Below are 22,159 nucleotides of genomic sequence, written 5' to 3'. Positions count from 1 at the left end.
CACCCAGGACATTAATCCACCACGCACCAGCATCGATAATGCAGCGTCTATTCAGTGCGCTACCAGCTCATCTGAGGAACATAACAGGAGTGAGCGTAGATGTGTTTAAGAATAAGCTCGACAAATATCTAAGATGCATCCCAGACCATCCAAGACTGGAAGATGCAAAATATACCGGAAGATGCGTTAGCAACTCTCTGGTAGACATCAAAGGTGCCTCACACTGAGGGACCTGGGGCAACCCGAACGAATTGTAAGGTCTGTAAGGTAAGGTCTATATACAGAACAGAACGGACACAGTTACAACCTCCTGGCTGGACCACTGCATCATGTCCCCTCGACTTCATGACTCTATTGTGACCTGCAACATTCGCTACGATCTTGCAGTGGGCTATGATCACATCCCCTTACAGGTGTCATTCAGTATCCCATCCCTCCCTGCCGTGAACCCCTTGATCACCCACCAACTGTTAACTGGGATTTTAAAAACCAACAGAAAACCAGCTCCTTTAGGGAAACCATATGAAACCAGGCTGCGGTCAATAGCCCAACCGGCAGACGCCTTACTGCACTAACTCAAAATGTAGAAACGATCATCACAGGAGAGATCTGAAAGAATTCTATTCGAATATAATTTCCGCTACGCTCGCCTCCGGCGGGGGTACCTTTAGATCTCGTCAAGGCAACTCTCGTAATGTACATGGATGGAATGAATTGGTTAAAGATCTTTATGCACATTCACGAGAAATGTTCCTACTATGGAGGCAAAATGGTAGCCGGAGGGAAGGACACTTTTCACTACTAATGAGGCAGGCGAGAGCGCAGTTCAAACTTGCCCTTAAGCATTGCAGACTGAATGGAAAGCAACTAAGAGCTGATGCAATGTCTAGGAAATTAGAATATGGCGATTATCCCCGTCTTTGGAGGGACATTCAATCCCTAAATCCCAAAACTAAAAATCTATCACAGAGAGTAGGAGAAGCAGTCGGTGACGAGGCTATCGCAAGAATGTGCGGCGATCACTTCAGCACTATCCTGAATTGCATAAACGATCAGGACTCCCGCAGGGATGTAAATAACCTCCTTACTGATAATACTCAGTTTCATTTCGCCGATCGTATTGCGCCAGGTAAGATCAGCGAGGCCATAAACAACCTACCTAATAATAAATCGCCCAGCTGCGATGGTCTTCCTGCTGAAGCTTTCAAATTCTGCCATCTGATAATTTACATTTTGCTAGCTGCTCTGTTCAATGCGTGTATAATTCACCAGTTTCTCCTAGACTTCCCTACTCTTAGTTCACTTAATACCATTAATAAAAAAAAAAAAAGCTAAATTGCCCTGGCAATTATCGCCCGATTGCAATTACTATAATTGCGTCGAAGATACTTGAGTCCGTTCTTCTAGTGAGACTTCTCACCTTTCTACACGCTACTGACAACCAGTTCGGCTTTAAAGCAAACCACTCAACCGACACCTGCATCTACATTCTGAAAGTATTGCTGAACTGTTACCTGTCATCAGCCTCTCCTGTTTTCCTATGTTTTGTAGATGTGAGAAAAGCATTTGACAGAGTAAACTACCTGAAGCTCTTCCTGAAGCTGCACAAACGAGGCACACCTCTATATCTAATTGGCATTTTATGTTGTTGGGTCTCCACACAGCAATTCTGTGTTAAATGGGGTAACGTACTATCGTACACCTTCGGCTCGCTAAACGGCAAGGGGGCATTCTCTCTCCATATCTGTTTAATGCGTACACACATGCCCTGAATGTCAAACTGAACTCACTCCCAATCGGATGCACTATCAACGAAACAACAATAAACAACCTCTGTTACGCTGATGATATGGTTCTGATCTCCCCATCAGTGCAAGGTCTCCAGCGACTCATCGACACCTGCCGCCAATATGCAGAGGAATTTGATATCCTATACAACGAAACCAAGACCCAGTGTATGCCGCTGCTCCCGAGATCGCTTAAGCATATTGCAGAACCACTAATTTTCCTCAGAAATCATCGTCTGGAATTCGTGCATGAATTTCCGTAATTGGGACACATTATCACGGACGACCTAAAAGATACGGCAAACATAGAACAGAGGCGTCGTAAACTATGTGCAACTGGCAACATGATTGCAAGGAGGTTTGCCTTATGCCACTGAGAAACGAAACTGCTGCTCTTCCGCTCGTACTGCTACAGTTTATTTGGGTGTTCCCTTTGGGCGAACTATACCCGAGAGACCATGAGACGTATCACTGTTGTTCACAATGACATTCTGAGACGACTCGCAAACACACCTCACTATCACTCCGCCACACAGATGTTCATAGAAAACCGCCTGGATAACTTGAAAATCGTTGTGAGGCAAACAATGTCCAGTCTGATCACCCGACTGAGAAACAGCAGCAATTCGCTCATACAAAGCATCCTAAGCAGTGAGGCAAGAAGATCTAAATTGTGGGAAAGATGGAATAATGAGGCGTTTGTTCCTTAAATGCCTTATTCTCTGTTTTAGCAATTATGAAGTGTCATCTCCAGAATCTGTCATTATTATTATTATTATTATTATTATTATTATTATTATTATTATTATTATTATTATTATTATTATTATTATTATTATATTTCTACGTTCCTTGCTATTTTTGGTAGTCTTACTTCCTGTTATTACTGTGCTTAATATCATTGTAGAGTTTTGCAACTTTCAATATTCGTATTAGCCTTCTGGACCCCAGATGGAAATTAATCGTCTGCAATCTGTATTTTTTATTGTTATCATTTTTTTTATTTTTTCTATTATTCCCCATATAATTACTGATTACTGTCATTACCATTATTATGAATTCTATTTTTTCCACTTCTTCAGTAACTGTGTGGATACTGCCGATAATTATTTTTGTCGTGTTACCTTATGTATCTAGATTGTGTGTATTGTATTTGTATCTTCCATGTATATGGCCCTGAGCCGCAATAAAGATTATTACTATTATTATTATTATTATTATTATTATTATTATTATTATTATTATTATTATTATTATTATTATGTAGGCCTGTTATTTATCACGTAGCCTGCAGTATGTAAATTTCTCACCTAGACTAAACTGAAGCCAACACATCCAGATGCCTCCATCTGATCATTAATTTTTTCTTATCAGATACGTCCAGGCATACGGACATATGTGATATTGGAGTGAAAAAGTTCGACAGTCCTAATGAGGATTCTATGCATTTATTTACAGAAAATTCAGTGACACAATAATACAGTAAATATTGACGAAACTGCAAACTTCTCATATTGCTAACTGGCAACTGTCAACGGTGCCTCAAAGCTCTCGCTGTTTGCAGATCACTGTCTCTCGGCACTACTGCCAAACTGAGTCAAGAACGGAGCAACGTAATAAGACATATTCTTCATTTTCTCTTCACATATCACACACGTCTAAAATCTGAAAGCACCAACATATTCAGGGTGAATTTATTATATGAAAACACAAGTTTTATTTTGTCTTGATCGCATGAATGATGCAAAATCCGACGATAAGTAAAATCGGGTCATCATCATCATCCAGGTGCCATATCCCCAAGGACATTGACAATCATGGCTCGCCACTCCTCTCTATTTCCAGCTCTCTGCAGCAACTGAGCTGCAGACATTCTTCCTCCAGTCATTCTCACCAATCCATCCATATATTTTTGTCTAGGTCTTCCTCTCAGCCTCCTTCCATTGATTTTACCAGTGAGAGAGAGGTTCTAGTTCTCGTCTTCTCACTATGTGACCCACAAACTGCATTTGTCTACCTCTCACTGAAGCCAAAAGTCCTCTCTCATCGCCTACTCTCTCTAATACCTGCTCATTAGTTTTCCTTTCTATCCATGATATTTTCAGCATCCTTCTCCAAAACCACATTTCTGCAGCCTGTAACCTCTCCTCATCTGCCTTCCTCAAGGTCCAAGTTTCACAGCCATACAACAATACAGACCAAACAAAACATTTCACAAATCTCAGCCTTAGATTCATAGATATTTTTGAGTTGGTGACTAATTTCTTGATCTTACCAAATGCATCTTTTGCCATGGATATTTGGGGATAAAGATTTAAATGCTTCTCTCTTCACTTTACTCGTTGCAATTCCTTTGTGTTTTATCTCATTGATTTCAGGAAATAATGATTTAGTTGTACAATTAATAAGATATCCTATGGTATGACCAAAACTTTCCTATCTTGTGCAAAAGGTGAGATAAATGAAGAAACATAAGCTAGTTTTCTCAGCTACAGACGTTAAAGTGAGACAGTGAGCAAGCCGCTTACCTCCCGGTCCCAGCCAATCAGAAGCCACCAAAGAAACGTCTCATAGGCCCAAGAATCTACCTTAAGTGAACCACCTTTAGTTGAGCATTTACCATGTTTTCTAGTAATTTGCATAGGCAACTTGTTAAAGAAATTGGTCTGTAATTATTTATATTACTTGCATAGGCATAGGAGGTGGGATTTATTTTGGGGACAACACCAAATTTGCCTGAATTTCAGGAACCCCAGAGTTTTTGTTCAAATTGCCGTGTAGTTACTATTCTATTCTTCATTCAGAGTGTTCTTGCATACATCTTATGTGTGTTTTTGTAATCGAATGGGAATATTGTAAAGTATGTGATAAATTGATAATCATAATTCATTTGCAATAATTTATTACCTGGTTAACTTACAAATACAAGTTTGCCATCATTTTCATTCTTATTCTTGTTATTTTTTAAATTATAGAATTAATTCTTCCTCTGAATGCCTGAATATCCCAAACCATTTGCCCGAATTTTAGCAGATTCCCGAATCCTTGCCCCCTGCCTCCTACGCCTATGATTATTTGGGTCCTTTATATTTCGAAGCCACAAATGATTATAAAACTGTAATAGGTATGACTTTCCCAAAGGTGCTAAGTGGCAGATCATCTCAAAACTAATATTGTCAACTCCAGGAGTAGATTTATTGCTGTTCAGGAGAGCATATTCCAGCTATTCCATATTAAATTTTCTATTGTAATATATATCTTCTATTGTTTCAAAATTTATGTTATTAATTCTATATAATTTTTCTTTGTGTGGAAACGTTCATCCAAATTTTTATCATTACTTACATTTCTAAAGTTTTCTCCGATTACATTACTTATTTCTTTTGGATCAAGCATTTTTTTCCATCTTTTAATATGGCAAGTCTAGGTGGTTTAACATGGGTACCATTTATTTTCCTGAATTTTTTGTATGGGAGTATTATTAGTGAGATCTGATACATATTTCCTCCATGAAATTATTCTTCTTTGAATTATTTCCTTTTTAAATTTTGCGGATATTTTGTTGTATAAAGGTTTTAATGTATCTTTTGTAAAGTTCCTTCAAATATCAGTAATGTTTTATTTATTCTACTGAACTTTCTATTCAAATTATCTAATCGTCTCCTTATTGAGTGTTTTATTTTTATTATTCCTGTTAGTTTTTCAGACCACCATGGAACTTCGTGTTTTGTTGGATAAGGTTTTGACCTTGGTATTGCTTTGTCAGTGGCATTTTTTATGAAATTAACAAGAAATTTACTAGTTTCATTATGATCTTTTATATACTCAAATGGTGGGATATTCTTAGTGTGAAATTCATAGCGTTCCAAATCTGCTTTATAAATGTCATATTGAGGGACATGCTTGATGGTATCATTTTGTAATAATGAAATTAATACTGGGAAATGATCACTGGTGTGCAAGTCATCAACTGTACTCCAATCTAATGTGTCAACAATGCTTGTTGTACATGGTCAAGTCTACTGAGGAAAATGTTCCATGCGTTTTTGAAAAATATGTACTGATTTCATCATCATTCATACAGCACATGTCATTTGACTCTATGAATTCTTTTATTTTACTTCCTGTTCTATTTGAGTTTGCACAATTACAGTCCCATATCGGGTTGTGAGCATTAAAATAACCTACATTAATGTAGGTTCCTTGGTCTAAGTACATCTTTAAGTTTATCAGTGTTGTAATTTTTATTAGGTTGGTTGTATAAATTATAAATTACATAATTATCGTTTTTTATTCGGATTGTAATACCCGACATTTGTAAGTCAGTAATGTTTATAGGTACTTTGTTGTAACATACCTTGTTATGTACATATATGGCTGTACCTAAATTTCCTTCTTCCTCTTGTGATGTAGATGCTAAGGTGTATTTACTTAGTGTTGACACAGTTTTGTTGACATGTTGTAAACATATCATTGGTTCATATTCTTTTAGTAATCGTTGTACTTCTCCTAGGTTAACCTGGTTCCATTGTAAAATATATCTATTGAAAAGTTTATGTTATAGCAATCGAGTTTTACTTTCCTTTTTTGTATTATCAATTTGGATTTTTTCTAATAATTTACTCACTACATTTACTTGATTTTCTTTATAATATATTAAGTGTGCAATGCACAAGCAACCTTTTTCATGGGCAGAGACATGTATAGAAAGAGTCTGGCCATGCTTGAGTCAGACATGTCAACCGTGATTTGTCACGTGACGTTATGGCCACATCTTGCCTCCCAATCAGCCTTACTTGCTACTGGCGGTGGTACAGCTATGCTCAAATCTGACGCAATATGATTCTTTTTGTATCGTCCAGAATCTCAGACTCAATGTAACATTGCCAAGCAGTGTTAAGCTTTTTTTTTTTATTTCTAATGTCATACATGTCGACAAGTTTGCGAATTCACAGCTAACACTATTTTCCTTATGGTTATATATACATGATCCTTTTATCCGTTGGCATAATTCGTAATCTATGTGATTTGAACAGATTTTCTTTTTTACATTCCTTAGATCGAAGCACGGTGTGATACGGTTAGCGGTGCTGTCAATGACAGTGTACTTACCATGCTCCTCAGGCTGGTCAACGTAAGTACCTCTGCAGCATTATAACAGTGGACTTAATAAGCTCAACAGTCATAACATTTTCAAAATAGGAATATGAATTACAACAAGTTTTCTTTGAATGTTGAAGTTTTAGGCTGTGTTCAAGCTGCCTGTATGTTTCAAAATGATTTATAGGCCTAAAAAAATACGCTAAGCCTTCTGAGATATAATCTCTGTTACTAAAGAATTTATTTGTAGAGATTACCTGTTCTTTGAGGAATCAAGATGATGATGATTTTAATCGTATGGAGAAGATGGCTATTAATCGAAATATCCATTAGTATTAATGTCAAGGCCCATGGAACACTTGTTTTTTGACTGGCTTAAAATATTATTTTCTCAAAAGTCCTTCTGCTCGCTTTTGGTGTAAATTTATTTATTCATAAGGTGACTTGAAATGCAAGAATGTGCAGGTAACTTCATATGCTTTCTGGCCAGATATTGTTAATATAGAGATGTGAATGCTAAGTATATAGTAAAAAAATCTAACACACCTAGGCCTAGAAACAAAATCTTGGCTTTAACAAAACAATAATTGCATAGGCAAATATTTGTTAGTAAGCCATAATTTTTGAAGTGGTTAAGAAATATAACTCAAATAATTTTATTTTTTATGAAAATCCAAATATTCCTCTAACAAATATAAAATAAATGGTTTCAAGATAATTCCATTGTCGCTGCTCATTGTAGACCTACAGCATGTTACACCAGGTGTGGTTGCGTCACACGCGCTCCATTCACCCGTTGATATCAGTGGAAGCATTCTACTTTTATATTTACTTATTTACGTTTTTTCGGCGTTTAGGCGCAAAAACAGCCAAACAGGACCCTTTCAAATTTTATGGTTGCATTGGAAGCAATATCAATATTATGACAAATTTTTTCGTTTTTTATTTAACATTTTAACTGAGGTTTGGTGATGACTTTTCTTGTCAAATGCATCGGCGGTGAGTGAACGAAAATTTAGAAAAATGTTTCGTAACTGTTTTTCCGAAATTTGGCTACACGTGATGTTTTCTTACAGTTCTGAAATACTCGTACATGACAGATTTCACTCTTATGAAACATATTATGGCCTCATTGCATGCAATAATGTGTTTTCGCATTGAAATAATAGATAAATATGAAGCATGTTAGTTGCCAGTTTATGAATTTTGACCGAAATCCTATGCAGACATGTAGCATCAGTTCTGAGCATAGCTGTACGTGTGACTGATTAAACTGAATGTTTGTATTTTTAAACTAAATGTTTGTATTTTTAAAAATGGTCTGCTGTGTAGCAGTAGGTTAGGCTGTATGGCCTGGACAGGGAAAAATATTACAGATTTCCCAGAAACCCACAAGGACGAAGACAATGGGAAATCATAGTCAGGTGTGAAAATTGGAACGCTCCTGATAGATCCTGCATCTGCTCGGTAAGACTTTCTTAATCGCATTTTGCAAACTTTGTGTGATGATGCTAATGACTGAATGAATACCAACATATTGTCTAGCATTGCAGCAGCACAAATAACTGACGTCGCTGGTAATGAGAATTATCTTTCAATATATCAAGTAAATTAATGTGAAAAGCAGTTATATTATGGTAGTTAGCGATACGTTTGGATGAAAATTTCTATCTGCTTGCGGATGTATAGATGAATTTTATTTTCGGAAACATATTGTCGCCATTAAAACGCTCAATAAACATATCGTTCATCTTTAGCACGAATCAGGAAGAGCTGATGGTCTGAAGCGTCTTAAGGCAAATACTGTTCCTACAAAATTTGTGTATAAAACCTCAAATCCTAAGGAACGAAAACCTCCCCGAAAAAGAAGTCTATCATGTGCCGAACCCATAGATGCACTGCAAAACGAGTATATGATGAACACTCTTATGCAAAATCAGTGGAAGCTCTTCTTCAGAAGGAGTCGGAATACTTTCCTGAAAAGGGTACGCCTTACGAACGACCTCTCTTGTTTTGTATTTATAGTTTGCGACGAAGCCATATATATATATATATATATATATATATATATATATATATATATATATATATATATATATGTATGTGTGTGTGTGTGTGCGTGTACACATATAAAATTATATATAATATGTATATTGTATGTGCACACACACTATATTTTTGTAATCAGGATAAAAGCTGCAAGTATAACAGTTCCTACTGTCAACTCTGAAATACAAGTTTCGGAATGATAACATGATGCTCAACAAAACTCTAAAAAAATTTTTTCATATTTCAGATAATGCGGAAATGATAACGTACACGTGTAAAAAAATCACAACAAGCAGTTTTTTCCTTACATTTCATATAACTTAGAAAAATATTCAACATACACATGCAAGAAAACCCTACAAAAACTGTTTTTTTTTTTACTTTTTAGGTAACGGTATGGTTGATATAATTTCTGATGACGATGACGTTACCATGGTCTAAGAAAGAGAAGGTCCGTTCACAACTGACCCAAAATTCGACCAACTTCGCGCATGACGTTACTGGGCGAGTGGATGGGCTATTTAACTGTCAACCAGGCCGAGGATGTATAACAGAAAGGAGGTGGTATAAATGCGATCGTGATTTCATGTTGTGTATTGGCGTGTATTTTGGTCATCGTCATTGTACAACTACGCCGAATGTTTGTGCACTATAGGTGTAACTCCAGTTCAGATCGAAATACTGATCTTACCTTTCATAAATTTCCTAAAAATTAAAAACTCCGAAAGAAATGGATTCATCTGCGTAAGAGAAAACACAAATTTAATGCGGATTCTTCGAGGATTTGTAGTTTGCATTTTAAATCAACTGATTACGCAAGGAACCTTTTATATGAATTACTCGGAATCTCAATACCAAGTCATCTTGTACAATTACAGACTGATGCAATCCCGACAATGCATCTGCCAGCATCAGAGGACAAGTTTAGAATTTGGTATTCTTTTGAAATGAAGTCGATGGTTCTTAATGAATCAGTTTATATTGTTATTATATTACAGTGCGACAAATATTTGCTACTTAATAGTTACTACTGTATGTTTTTTATTACCATTTACAATTGAATATTGCAAATGATTGGTATTCTATCCGAGTAAAGTTAACTGTTCATAATAAATCAGTTTATATAGTTGAATATATTTACAGTATGACATATGTTTGTCACTTAACATTTACTATGCTTACTATTGCCGTTGATAATCAAATGTTGCAAATGGTCTGATGTCACGATTTTCACTTTAGATTTTGGGTGGTGTACAGGGAAAAAGGAGATGTAATGTAAATAATTTTTTTATATCTATTTTCTAATCAATTAAACGTCTGAACATTCCAGCTGATTTCCTATAAAGCTAACATTCATCATCAACGTGGTTTATGAAATTTTTCTGTTTTCAAACTTAAAAGATAATTGCTAGACTAGAACTTTGGGTCGGGGAATTAAAACGCCAATATTCCATTTGGTGAATAAACTGTTGACGCAGTTAATCTTTTTGCAATACCTGCGCAAATCTTCTTATTCCTTTGCCGAGTAAATAGCATAATTTAAGTTGACCATATTTCACCAATTATGGACTTTGGTCCAGGGAATTGAAATAGCAAAATTTCCTTTGGCGAGTAAATATTTCACCTAGTTAAACTTTTCATGGTGCCTGAGCAGTATTTGGTTTGTTTCTCTGGCAGTAAATATAACTGCAGTTGACCGAATGCCACCATTTATGAAACTTTAGGTCAGGGAGTTAAAATACCAAAGTTTCCTTTGGAGAGTAAATGGTTGACCTACTTAATTTTTTTATAATACCTCGGCAATATTTCCATTGTTCTTTGCCCAGTAATAATATAATTGCAGTTGGCCAGATACCACTAATTATAAGATTAGGCTTAACAATACAGGTAATGATAAATTGTTTTCAGTTGAACGTAAGTCACCAGTTATAACTTTTTTTCTTTTGTACCAAATATCAGTTGTAAATACTACAGGAAATTACGTCTCTACCAGCCGGGAGTTGTTTCTTAATTATATTCTTGATGCTATTGTGAAGTTAAATATTCTATGAATGAAATAAATCTTTTATTGCCATTCCATTACCTTTAAAAATAAACTATTGCATTTTGCTTAATCACATTTTTACAAAAGTTTTGGGTAAATCCCGTTATTAAAATTTAATTCTTTTGGTTTATAAACATTCCCGAGTCTCTCTACCCACCTCGCCGCGTGACGTAGGTGTAGCTCCGCCTACCTGCGAGTGAACAGATCTTCTCTTCTTAGACCATGGACGTTACTGCTGATAACGGCAATATGTTAATCAAAAGGATGGTGCCATTTCTGTTAATAATGATGTTACAAATCCTGTTTTCGAGTTACGTGAAGCGGCACTATTAAGAGCAATATCACTTCTTCGAAGGAAAGTTAAAAATGAGCGAAATGAGAAGGTTAAAGCTTTGATGTGGGTAAAATTCTTGAAAGGAAAAGTAACAAAAGTCTTTAACGAAAACCAGCTTGATAGTCTCAGTTGTGGCACTTCTCGGGGAATGAAATGGTCCAATGAGACAATTAAGAAGGCACTTCAGGCTCTTCAGCTTAGGCTTGCCTGTGGGTCAACAGGGTATGATCTACTTTTGCAACAACAGCCGCTTAAAAGACTTGAATTTATTCACATGGAACCAGACATACTGGGAGAGGTGCTTTAATTTTTACAAGTCAAGGTGTCTGCTATGAAACCAGAAGAGAGACATTGTTGTTTAACTCTTGATGAAATGTGTATTCAACCTGGTCTCCAGTGTGCCCAATTGTCGAGCTGTTGAATGGGCGATGTGACACTACCTGGACACAGTGGCGTTGCAACTCATGCCCTTGTATTCACACTTGGTGAAATAACCACTAGATGGAAACAAATAGTAGCATGCTATTTTACGGGAAATAGTGTTCAGGGGGAAACTCTTAAACCTGTAGTTCTAGAGATACAATAGAGGGTGGAAGACTTGGGTTGCATATAAGCACTGTTACATCCGACGTGGGGAGTGCCAATAGGGCTCTTATGAGGAGCTTTGGTATTATTTGTGTACGTGACTGCAAAGTAGTAAATAAGATTCCTCATCCATGTACCAAAGATGAATTCCTGTACTCTATGCACGATGTACCCCATACTGTGACGACCTTGTGGGCCTCCCTTGTGAGAGGCAATGTGATTCATTTAAGTGAGAATAAGTAAAAAAGTTTCATCTTCCATCTAAAGAGGTAACAGTTTTCAGGAAAACAGATATCTAAAGCTTGCTCCGAAACTCACAGTATCGCATGTCAGCCCAACTCATTTTGAAAAAATGAAAGTGTCAGGGGCTTTTGACATTATTTAGCCATTATGTTTATTCAGCACTCCATTACTTAGTTGACTGTGAATGGTATGATAAAAACTTACTAAAAACAGCTTGGATTATACAAATGATAAACAAGTGGTTTGATATCATGTCAAGTATGCATCCAGTAATGGCATTAAGTAAAACAAATGAATTTTGTTATGAGCAAGCTATATCTCATCTTCAGGAGGTAATCTGTACGTTCAACGAAATCAGTATTGAAAACCATTTCAGACTGGATTTATATTGTCAACTACGACAATTTTAGCTTTGCAAAGGGATTACCTCAGCAAAGGTCATAAATGCCTTTTACTTCTAGATTCAAGACTGCCTGGAGAACTTATTCAGTTCCATTAAGTTAAACAATCCAGTACTATCAGCTTTAGAATTTAGGCAAGCTATAAAACCTATATCTGTTGCCCGGTTTCTAAAATGTTCAAATGAAAGCAGCTACTCCGGAGATAACCGTAAATTTTCTTAATAATCCAAAGATCACGGGAAATAACTATCAAGAGGATAATGAGCAAGAGAACTTCATCAAGCAGTTGTCAGCGGTCAAGGTCATCGATTCTGCAGAGACAAGCAGTTTGCTTTATATGCTGGATAAAAGTGAAAAAATCCAACATTCATTGTTCTTCATGTCTGTCAGCATTGTACACAAAACAGTCAGCAGTGGAAGATTCTATGAAGAAACTAAGCCAATTAAAGGAATATAAAGCAAACTGCTTAGTTTTCTGCAGTAATGAATGCATGAATGTCCTCAAAACTGCAGAGTGCGTATTTAGAAAAAATGAAAACAAATTTGCCAATAAGAACAATCTATTAGAAAGTTTGGCGAAGTCGACCGATGCTCAAACACGGGCTATAATTTTTCCATCATGTCATGATATCAAAAATACAATCCTAAAATCTTTCTTTTCCTTGCGACTGCATATTTATGGACAAAGGCGAGAAAGTATACTGAAGGCAAAGATGCGTGCAACGAAAGAAAAAACGTTACTTAGGAAGCAAAAGCATGATGCTGAGGACTGCTGTTTATATATATATATATATATAATATATATATAATATATATATATATATATATATATATATATATATATATATATATAATTTGTCACCCAAGCATTTCATCATTTCTGTTTTACATGCTTGATTGTTCAGTATGTTATATTAAGTATCCTCTAAAGATTATTAAACATCTTGCTTTTTAATGAACACCTTAAGATGTGATAAAAAAAGAGTAAGGAGTAAGAGGAAAAGATCGGAGAGCGGCATGAGCGAGTACAACAGCTGAGCGCGGACATGGAGGCAAGATGCCGCCTTGTGAGCAGTTGGCCAAACTCTCTCTATAGCCTACATGGCTCTGTTCATGGGTGCTTAAATCAGTGGTTTCTTTTTTTTTCTATATTTCATAAAATTTCTTATAAGTCTGCTAAGCCGTCTTATGTTATGTTTTTGTTATTGATTGATTGATTATGAAATTTAGGTCTTGAAGACCAAGCGCCGGAACCCATCAGGATTATTCAGCGCCGTAATGAAGGTGAAATATATAAATTAATGACATGATTGACAATGAATGGGTGAATGATAACATACCAGTAAAATTCAGTGTTAAAATATAAACGTAAAAAATGAAGAAAGATATTAGATAAAACCAACAAAAAATAAATATCTATTAAACTTTTATACTTAAAATATATACTAGTATATAAAATAAATATGACTAAAATCTTTGTTAAATATAACAAGATCATATCTCATTAAACTAACCAGATTCTTTCCGATAACCCATAAGATTATCTACCTCAGCGTCATCATTTAAAATTTCTGAAATAGACTTCCCCAGTTAGTAAGTACTTTGTCCTAAGGCGATTACTGTAGATTTAGGACAGCGCACCAGTATGTGTTCGACGGATAGCTGACCGGATAGCCAGTGGCGATTCTAGGGGGCCAGGGGGCCATGGCCCCCAGTTTTTTTTGGCCCCCAGCTTGGCCCCAGTTTTTGTTTCCATATCCTAATTCTAAATAAGCTTAGTTTAGGCATATATAATAATATAATATAATATATATAAATATAGGCCTATACCTTATAAATTATACAGTATACTATATATACACTCAAATATCCCATCCTATCACAATAACTAGACGTAATCACAAAAAAAAAAAAAAATGGTAACGTTGCTAGATTAAAATTATTGGAATTTTTTTACACCTCCGTCCTCCTCGCCCGCTTGTGTGTGTGTGACGCGAATCAGACGCGTATGTTTCACGTCCATGTATGATGTGATGATGTGATCAGTACATGTAGTCTGTTTCTGTGAGACTGTGAGCCAGTTAAGTCAGTTTTTACCCGATTAGTGTCTTATTGAGTGTCTAAAGCATAATTATTTGTGCATAAGTGCATTTGAGCATAAGTGGTATTCATTATTTCGTCTCATACAAAGTGGGAGTAGACTAGTGGCTATGAGATATTCGATTTTTATGTACAGTATGTGGGTGTTTCACATAAGAAGCGGATACGAAAATAGAGTAAAAAATAATTATACGAAATCTTAGAAAAAGAATGAGAAGAATCTGACAGGCGGGTGTAAAGTAGCAAACAATGTACACTAATTTTTTTGTTATATGATGTAGGTCTATATCCCAACTCAAGTTTTAACCCTTCAACCCAGTGTTAACCTTTTCACAAACAGATCTGACAAAAGCCAAATACAAATATTGTCATTAGCCATATTTGAAAGAAAATAACTAAATAGGCCAAAATACAAGTAGCTGGTGAGTCGGTGACAATTAACCCCATTTTATTTTTACATAGAAAACACTTCCTATAATAATAAAAATCGTCTAATTGTATCATAATTTTTGTGATTCGTGAATGTTGGCAGTGATAGTGTAGGCCTATATGTGCATATATTTATTATACTTATACATGTTATACACACACACACACACACACACACACACACACACACACACACACACACACACACACATATATATATATATATGTGTGCGTGGGTGTGGGTGTGTGTGTGTGTGTGTGTGTGTGTGTGTGTATGTGTGTGTGTGACAGTGTGTGTGTGTGCGTGCTGTCATCATCTTCCAGTCGGTAGTCGGCAAAACCGCAAATTTTATCACATTTTTCTGTGGTGACAGGTGTGTTGTGTTAATTGTGAATTACGTGTGATTATTTAATTTAATTTTTTTTTTTTCAGAACTTACTATCACAGATAATTTTATTGTACTATAGACAATCATGGATAAATTTGTAATTAAAAAACGCAGTGAATGTGATGCACCATTGACAGTAAACCTTGAATCTGATAAACCTGCTAAGAAGTCAGAGGGAGACTGTGATCGTGAAAGTATTGGCAATCCTGCAAGATCAAGTTCACATGATCATCCAACAAAGAAACAGAAAAAGGAAGATTCTGCACCAGCTAACATTTCTCAATCTGCTTCTGAGAATCCTATTCAGGTACGCTTAAAAGAGTATCCAAGGCATAGTGAAGGAAAGTCTCATGCTCGGTCTTTTGTGGGGCTTGGTTCGACAAATATGAATGTGCTGAATATTCTAAAGAACGAGATGCAATGTTCTGTTTTGCATGCAGGCACTTTGCTCCACCAACATATGGCAATGCAGATGAAGCATTCATAAAGAGTGGCTTTAGACGATGGAAGAAAGCACATGGAAAAGATGGTGCCATCGAAAAGCACATTTCCTCACAGTGCCACAAAACTTCTTGTATTGCATGGGCGGACTATCAACGAAATAAAGCTGATAAAACATCAATTGCTCAGTGTATAAGTGAGGCATACCAGAAGAAAGTTCGTGAAAATCGTCATTACATAAAGACATTAGGTGAAATAATCCTGTTGACTGTAACACAAGACATTTCGCAGAGAGGAGAGGACATAGAGAAGGTGATGATGAACTGAATCCAGGAAATGTTCGTAAGATTCTCAGATTCACTGCTAAACGTGATCCTATTATAGCTGATAGAGTAGAAAGTGGTCCAAAAATGAAAAATACACTTGTTCTGCAATACAGAATGAGATGATTGACACACTTGCATGTATGGTGAAGGAAGAAATTGCAGAAAAAGTTAGGTCATGTCATTACTTTTCTGTTCAAGCTGATGAAGCCAAGGATGTTAGTAAGGCAGAGCAGTTGGCATTAGTTATTAGATTTTATGATGAAATAGCAAATTGTATTCAGGAGTGCTTCATTTCTTTCACTCAGATGGACTTGTTGGATGCTGCCTCTATCACAGATATTATTTTGAAGAGTTTGGATAAACTGGGGTTGGATTACAAATCTTCTCTTGTAGGATTAGGATTTGATGGGGCATCAGTGATGAGTGGAGGGATTAGTGGTGTTCAGAAACGAATTCGTGATAAAGCTCCTTTTGCATATTATATACACTGCTATGGACACAGGCTCAATTTAGTGTTGATAAATGTTGCAAAGTATGTACCCCAAGCTGCTGAATTCTTTAGTTTGCTTGAAGAACTCTATATCTTTGCTAGTAACTCGGTAGTTCATGAGAAATTCATTTTGATACAGCGTGAAATGTTGCCTGAAGAACAAGTACGAGAACTGCAGCATCTCAGTGACACAAGGTGGTGGTGTCAGGCCACTTCGTGTGAAAATGCTCTACTCCGTCTGGAATGCATAATGAGACTTTTGAAGGAAATTTCTGAAGATGACATTGGTGCCCGAGCTGTATCCGCTCGCGGTTTGCTTGCCCAGATTGATGCAGAGTTTGTTTACTTATTGCAATTTTTCACAGATATTCTTGGAAAAGTTAATAAAGTGTCTACACAGCTACAGGATAAACAAGCAGACCTAGGAAAAGCAGCAAATCTAATTTCGTCACTCCATGAACATTTAGTTAATGTACGCAACTCTGACTTGAATGACCATTACTCTGAGAAGGTTAATGAACTCTGCAGGAAATGCTGCATTACACCAACAACAACAAGAAAACGGGTAAAGAAACCTCGTAAGCTTGATGGATTTATCGTGTTTGAAACAAGTGGTCAAGGATCTTCTGTTCCATGTCATGTGCAACACATCAGGATTTTCTATGAAGTCCTAGACTGCTTAATTAGTGAATTAGACCGTCGTTTCTCCAAAGAGTCAAATGCAATTTTCTGTGGTATTTCAGCTCTCTGTCCTGGAGGACAGACATTCTTGTTAGAAGAAGACTTGAAGGCATATGCAATGGCATACTCGGTCAGTCAAAATGATTTACAATATGAGATCCCTCTGGTGAAGAAATTACTCACGAAAGAGCCAATAAAGCCTACATCCATTACACAATTCCTGTCATTCCTTAGTCCTTATAAGGCTGCATTTGACTGTTTGTACAAACTATTGTTAATATCTGTCACTCTTCCTGTTACCAGTGCTTCTTGTGAGAGAAGTTTTTCAAAAATGAAATTAGTGAAAACATTTCTCAGAAATTCCATGACCAGTGCTAGATTGAGTAATATCGCATTACTGTCCATTGAAAGTGCACGTGCCGAGGGAATTGATTTAGACTGTTTTGTTGATGAATTTGATAGCCGGCATGATAATCGTAGAATTAAGCTGCACTAAATATACGTACTATACTCTACTTCACCTCAGGAAAGGGAAACTCGCCCTGTTGGCAACACTGCATTACTTCATGCATGCTTGCATGGGGTTTTAATATCAACATAATATTTACATTACATTCATAACTCATGATTCATTTTTGTTTTGAAGATAGTTTTTATGAATTTTTGAAGTAGGCTACTTAGGTTTGTCCTTTCAACATAATTATGTAGAAAGTAAAAGTGGTTGCCTAGCAACGGGTGTTACCAGCAGGGTGATTTTCACTTTCCTGAGGTGAACGCTACTCGACTATACTAGCCTATATGAAAATCATGTCATTCCCACAGCATGCCATTGCATGATTGCTCATGCCTTGTGTCTCAGTATTTTTTATCTAGATTACATACGTTGCACGAGGTCATAGTTTTATTGTTGATATAGTCATATAGGCCAATAGCGATATAGTCACTCATAACATTTTGTGGACCTATTATGCTGTACATAAGTGCTATGCAATTATAGGTGCAGTCACGTTAAAAAGTCTGACCAAGGGTCAGGTTGTCAATCCGAAGAACTTAGTAAAATCAAACACCAAAATAATTTCCTTTATTTGTAGTTTATAATGAAAAATGGTTAATTATAAGGATTCACAGATGATTTATAGTAATAAAAAGTACTGAAATGTCAAGCAAATCACTGTTTGTTAAGTGACACGCCTACAGTTTGCCAATGGAGATTTTCTCTGCTATTTCATTATTGTGTATGAAGGGCAGTCGAAACTCTTATCCCGGACTTACAAACATTATTAAATTTTACAAGACAATTGTCAATTGGCCATATTATTTAACTACTGCATACCGGTATCAAAACAGACATCTATCCCACCTATATAGTTTCCCTCATATCGAAAATTCAAGGAATACATGCTATATTCAGGTGTCCAACTGTACATTGGAGAAACATTGCCATATTTTTGCGATTTTGTTAAAAATATATTGCAAGAAATACATATATATTTTTTTTTAAATAATACGAATAACCTCCATTATCATAATGTTTGTGTAGGCATACATGTATATGTTTTACAAATGCAAGTTATGAAAGTAATGAGGTGTTATTATTGTCATTTGTTATTTCATTAATGACATAATATTGTCTTCAGAGTGCCATGAAAATGCACATAGAACATCTACTTTTCAAAGCTGCTTGGGCTCGCTTCGCTCGCCACCTAGCCACCAACGATAAATGCCCCCCCAAAATTTATATTGGCCCTGAAGTGGCCCCCCCACTTTCAGAGTCCTAGAATCGCCACTGCGGATAGCTGACCGCCACAGAGTCAGTGAACACAAACTGGCTCCCTCTAAAATATAGCTATGGGTGAAGCGGGTATGGCCAATCCTAGACCGTGTTAGGATGACCTCCAATCTGTTACGATTAAAACCCGAACTCCAAAAATCGATACTATTTCTAATGTTTCTGTACTTCCCATTTGTGGATAAAATTGGGGAAGTCTATCCCTGCTGCCATTTCGTACGAATGTACCGTCTGATAACTGGACGCATATCCAAATGATTTTGCATATTTGTTAACATGTATATTTCTCTTTTCATTTGTTCTTTTGTTATTATGTATATTTCTTGTTTCATTTGTTCTTGTGCCAATTATTGTTGATCATTCAGCGCCGTAATGAAGGTTAAATTTATAAATTAATGATATGATTGATAATGAATAGTTGTTGATGGAGTAATTTCTTTTCCCTTGACATTATCATTGCTATCTACGGAATGGACCTTTTCTACTCCTTTGTTGTTTTGGATATCTGCTTCCATACGTTTTACTATTATTTTAGGAGACAAAGGTATAGGGCCTAATCTTAGATTATTTTTGTTTTTGTTCTTTCTTCATATCCTTTGTCTTTGGTTTAACCGATGTTTCTCTAATAATAGTTGGTTCCTTCGTTTTGGGTGGAGCTCTCTCCAAAGGTCTCTTTTTATCTTTATTTTCTAGTCCATCACTACTTTTCTCTGCTACTTCTGTGGTAGTATCTTCTTGAGCTATTTGCATTCATAATTCAAATGAAGTTGATAAAATATTATCAATATCATTTGCACCTGTTTCTTGACTCTCCAATTTTAGTTTTTTCTGGAGAGTATCTATTTCTTCTCGAGATTTATTTTTCTGTGCTCCGTTACCATTATTTGTATGCGTTTTTCTTTCATTATTGGTTCTTGTTATTTAAGATTATGTATGTTTCTTAGACGGATCTTGAACTCCTCTCACTTTCAATTCCAATTTAGCTTCTCTTATAGACATACCAGTTCTTTCTTGTAATATTTTTAACTGTATTGTATTTAGACCTTGCATGATGGTCTTGCCCACAGTTTATACGCTTTGGTTTACTGCACTTCGATTGTGTGGCATGTTCTTCAGATCCACATTACGCGCACGCAGGTTCATTTCTACAATATTTCTTTGCACGCACATACTTACGACAATTTTGACACTTAGTGGCTTCGGGACATATGGTCTTATTTCTCTGTTTTGGCCTAATATTTTTATTTTTTGAGGTAGATCTTGACCTTCAAAATTTTATTTTTGCTATTTTTAACATTTGCTTATTTCTTTGCTTACTTGGTATATTGTATACCTCACAATCTTGGACTCTGGTATATCTTTTTTTAAGAGAGTACAAGAGAATACTCTTTTACATTGGTTCGTCACTATTCTCAGGAGAACAATAGTACCCTGAATGCTATTTATAGTGTCGTTTTTTAATTTTAACGTTTATATTATCTATTGTTGTTATAGACATATAATCCTCAGACTGACTGTTGTGGCTTCTATAAGCCACGTCTTTTCTCTTTATCTGTCTAAACATTTCTGTCATTGAATGTCTGTTCAATAGGTAGTTTCTAAATTTAGGGCTGAAATTTTACGTTCCTAAGTTAGAAACCTTGACCAACTTCCACTCCGAAAGAGGGAGTCGAAGTTAGTCAAGGTTGGATTAAGACGATATTTAATGTTTTAGGTTTGCTCTGTACTGGAGCATAACGTTCCAGTGTAATTACAGTAGAATGTTTCTTGGATTTTTCTAAGCAGAGGTTGTCAGAGGAGGAGGTTCCAGCAGTCGTCAACTGTGGCGAGACAGTACCATCAAAGGGCCCAAGGGTACTCGAATTTTTATTTCTATTTATCAAGTTAGATTTGAGGAAAAAGAAGAAAAACTAAACCTGAAAACTTTAAAAAGATATCACTAGCCTTTCACGAGCTTATTCTTCCACCAATGGCACAAGTGAGAGCCGACTCCCAAATGTCCGCATCCCTACCCTACCCCACAGGGGATGGCACATGATTAGAGTGGCCCAAGTGGCAAGTGTAAGCCAAACCCACTTGCTAGGACTAAGAGTATTACATAAATACAATCATCACCACCCTAATCATATTATGAGCAAAACGGTTAGAATGCCTGAGAGTCCTATCCCCAGAACCAGACCACCTGGAATCCGTGGTCCAGCTCTGCAGAACAGTTCCGCCTTGAGCTATCAACCTGATAGCTCTCAGGTCCGAAGATTATCAGGCAGTTGATGGTCCTACCACAGTTCCCACCATTTAGCTTCGGATATAAACCCATTCTGAGCTATGATATCTTTTCCTATTCATCAGGTCCAATGATATATGGGATTCTTGGACTCAACCCTGGGAGCTAATTCCTGGGGTTCAAGAGCCCCATCACCACATCAAGGTGGTCCTAGTTTGAGGGGGTCCAGGTGTGAAGTGCCACCTGGTGATACCTCTCAACATGCGGCTGGCACAGCAGGTTGTGCCACAGGAGAATCTCTTTCGGGACCTCGGATAACAGAGCCAGTAAGTCCTCATACCACTCGCCGTTTGGCCACTTGGGAGCCACTAGAGTCAACCTGAGATTCGGGGAACTCAGCACCCAGTTGATCACCCAACGAATCAGACAAAACAGGGAAAGCAAGAGCATCTAAGTTGTCCTATGGTTATTGGAAAGTGTCCTCCATTGCAGCCCATGGGTCCAGCACAACTGAGCAGAACACTGGTAACTTTCTATTGTGCCAGGTCATGAACAGGTCTATGTTTGGGACTCCTATAACTAAAAAAGTCCCTCCGCAATGTTTTGGTGTAGGGACCATTCTGTCTCTATCACCTGACTCTGGCGACTGAGCTTGTCTGCCACTACATTCCGAGAACCCAAAATTTAACTGTCTGACAGCTCTACTATGTGTGCTACTGCCCTCTTGTGCACCTGCACCACCAACCT

The 22,159-nt window shown here is 36.7% G+C and overlaps 1 protein-coding gene across 1 annotated transcript; it reads left to right on the top strand.

The window, feature by feature from the left end:
* The first annotated feature begins 15,546 nt into the window (after positions 1-15,546).
* Positions 15,547-17,895, top strand: LOC136844061 (zinc finger MYM-type protein 1-like). The gene is made up of 3 exons (XM_067113076.1): positions 15,547-15,782; positions 15,902-16,214; positions 16,342-17,895. The coding sequence occupies exons 1-3, from the start codon at positions 15,547-15,549 to the stop codon at positions 17,893-17,895; spliced, it is 2,103 nt and encodes a 700-aa protein (XP_066969177.1).
* The last annotated feature ends 4,264 nt before the right edge of the window (positions 17,896-22,159 follow it).

The sequence above is a fragment of the Macrobrachium rosenbergii genome, chromosome 12 (genome assembly GCF_040412425.1).
Source record: "Macrobrachium rosenbergii isolate ZJJX-2024 chromosome 12, ASM4041242v1, whole genome shotgun sequence".
Lineage (NCBI taxonomy): Eukaryota > Metazoa > Arthropoda > Malacostraca > Decapoda > Palaemonidae > Macrobrachium > Macrobrachium rosenbergii.
The sequence above is the reverse complement of the archived record's forward strand: the minus strand, read 5'-3'. Positions and strand labels throughout refer to the sequence as shown.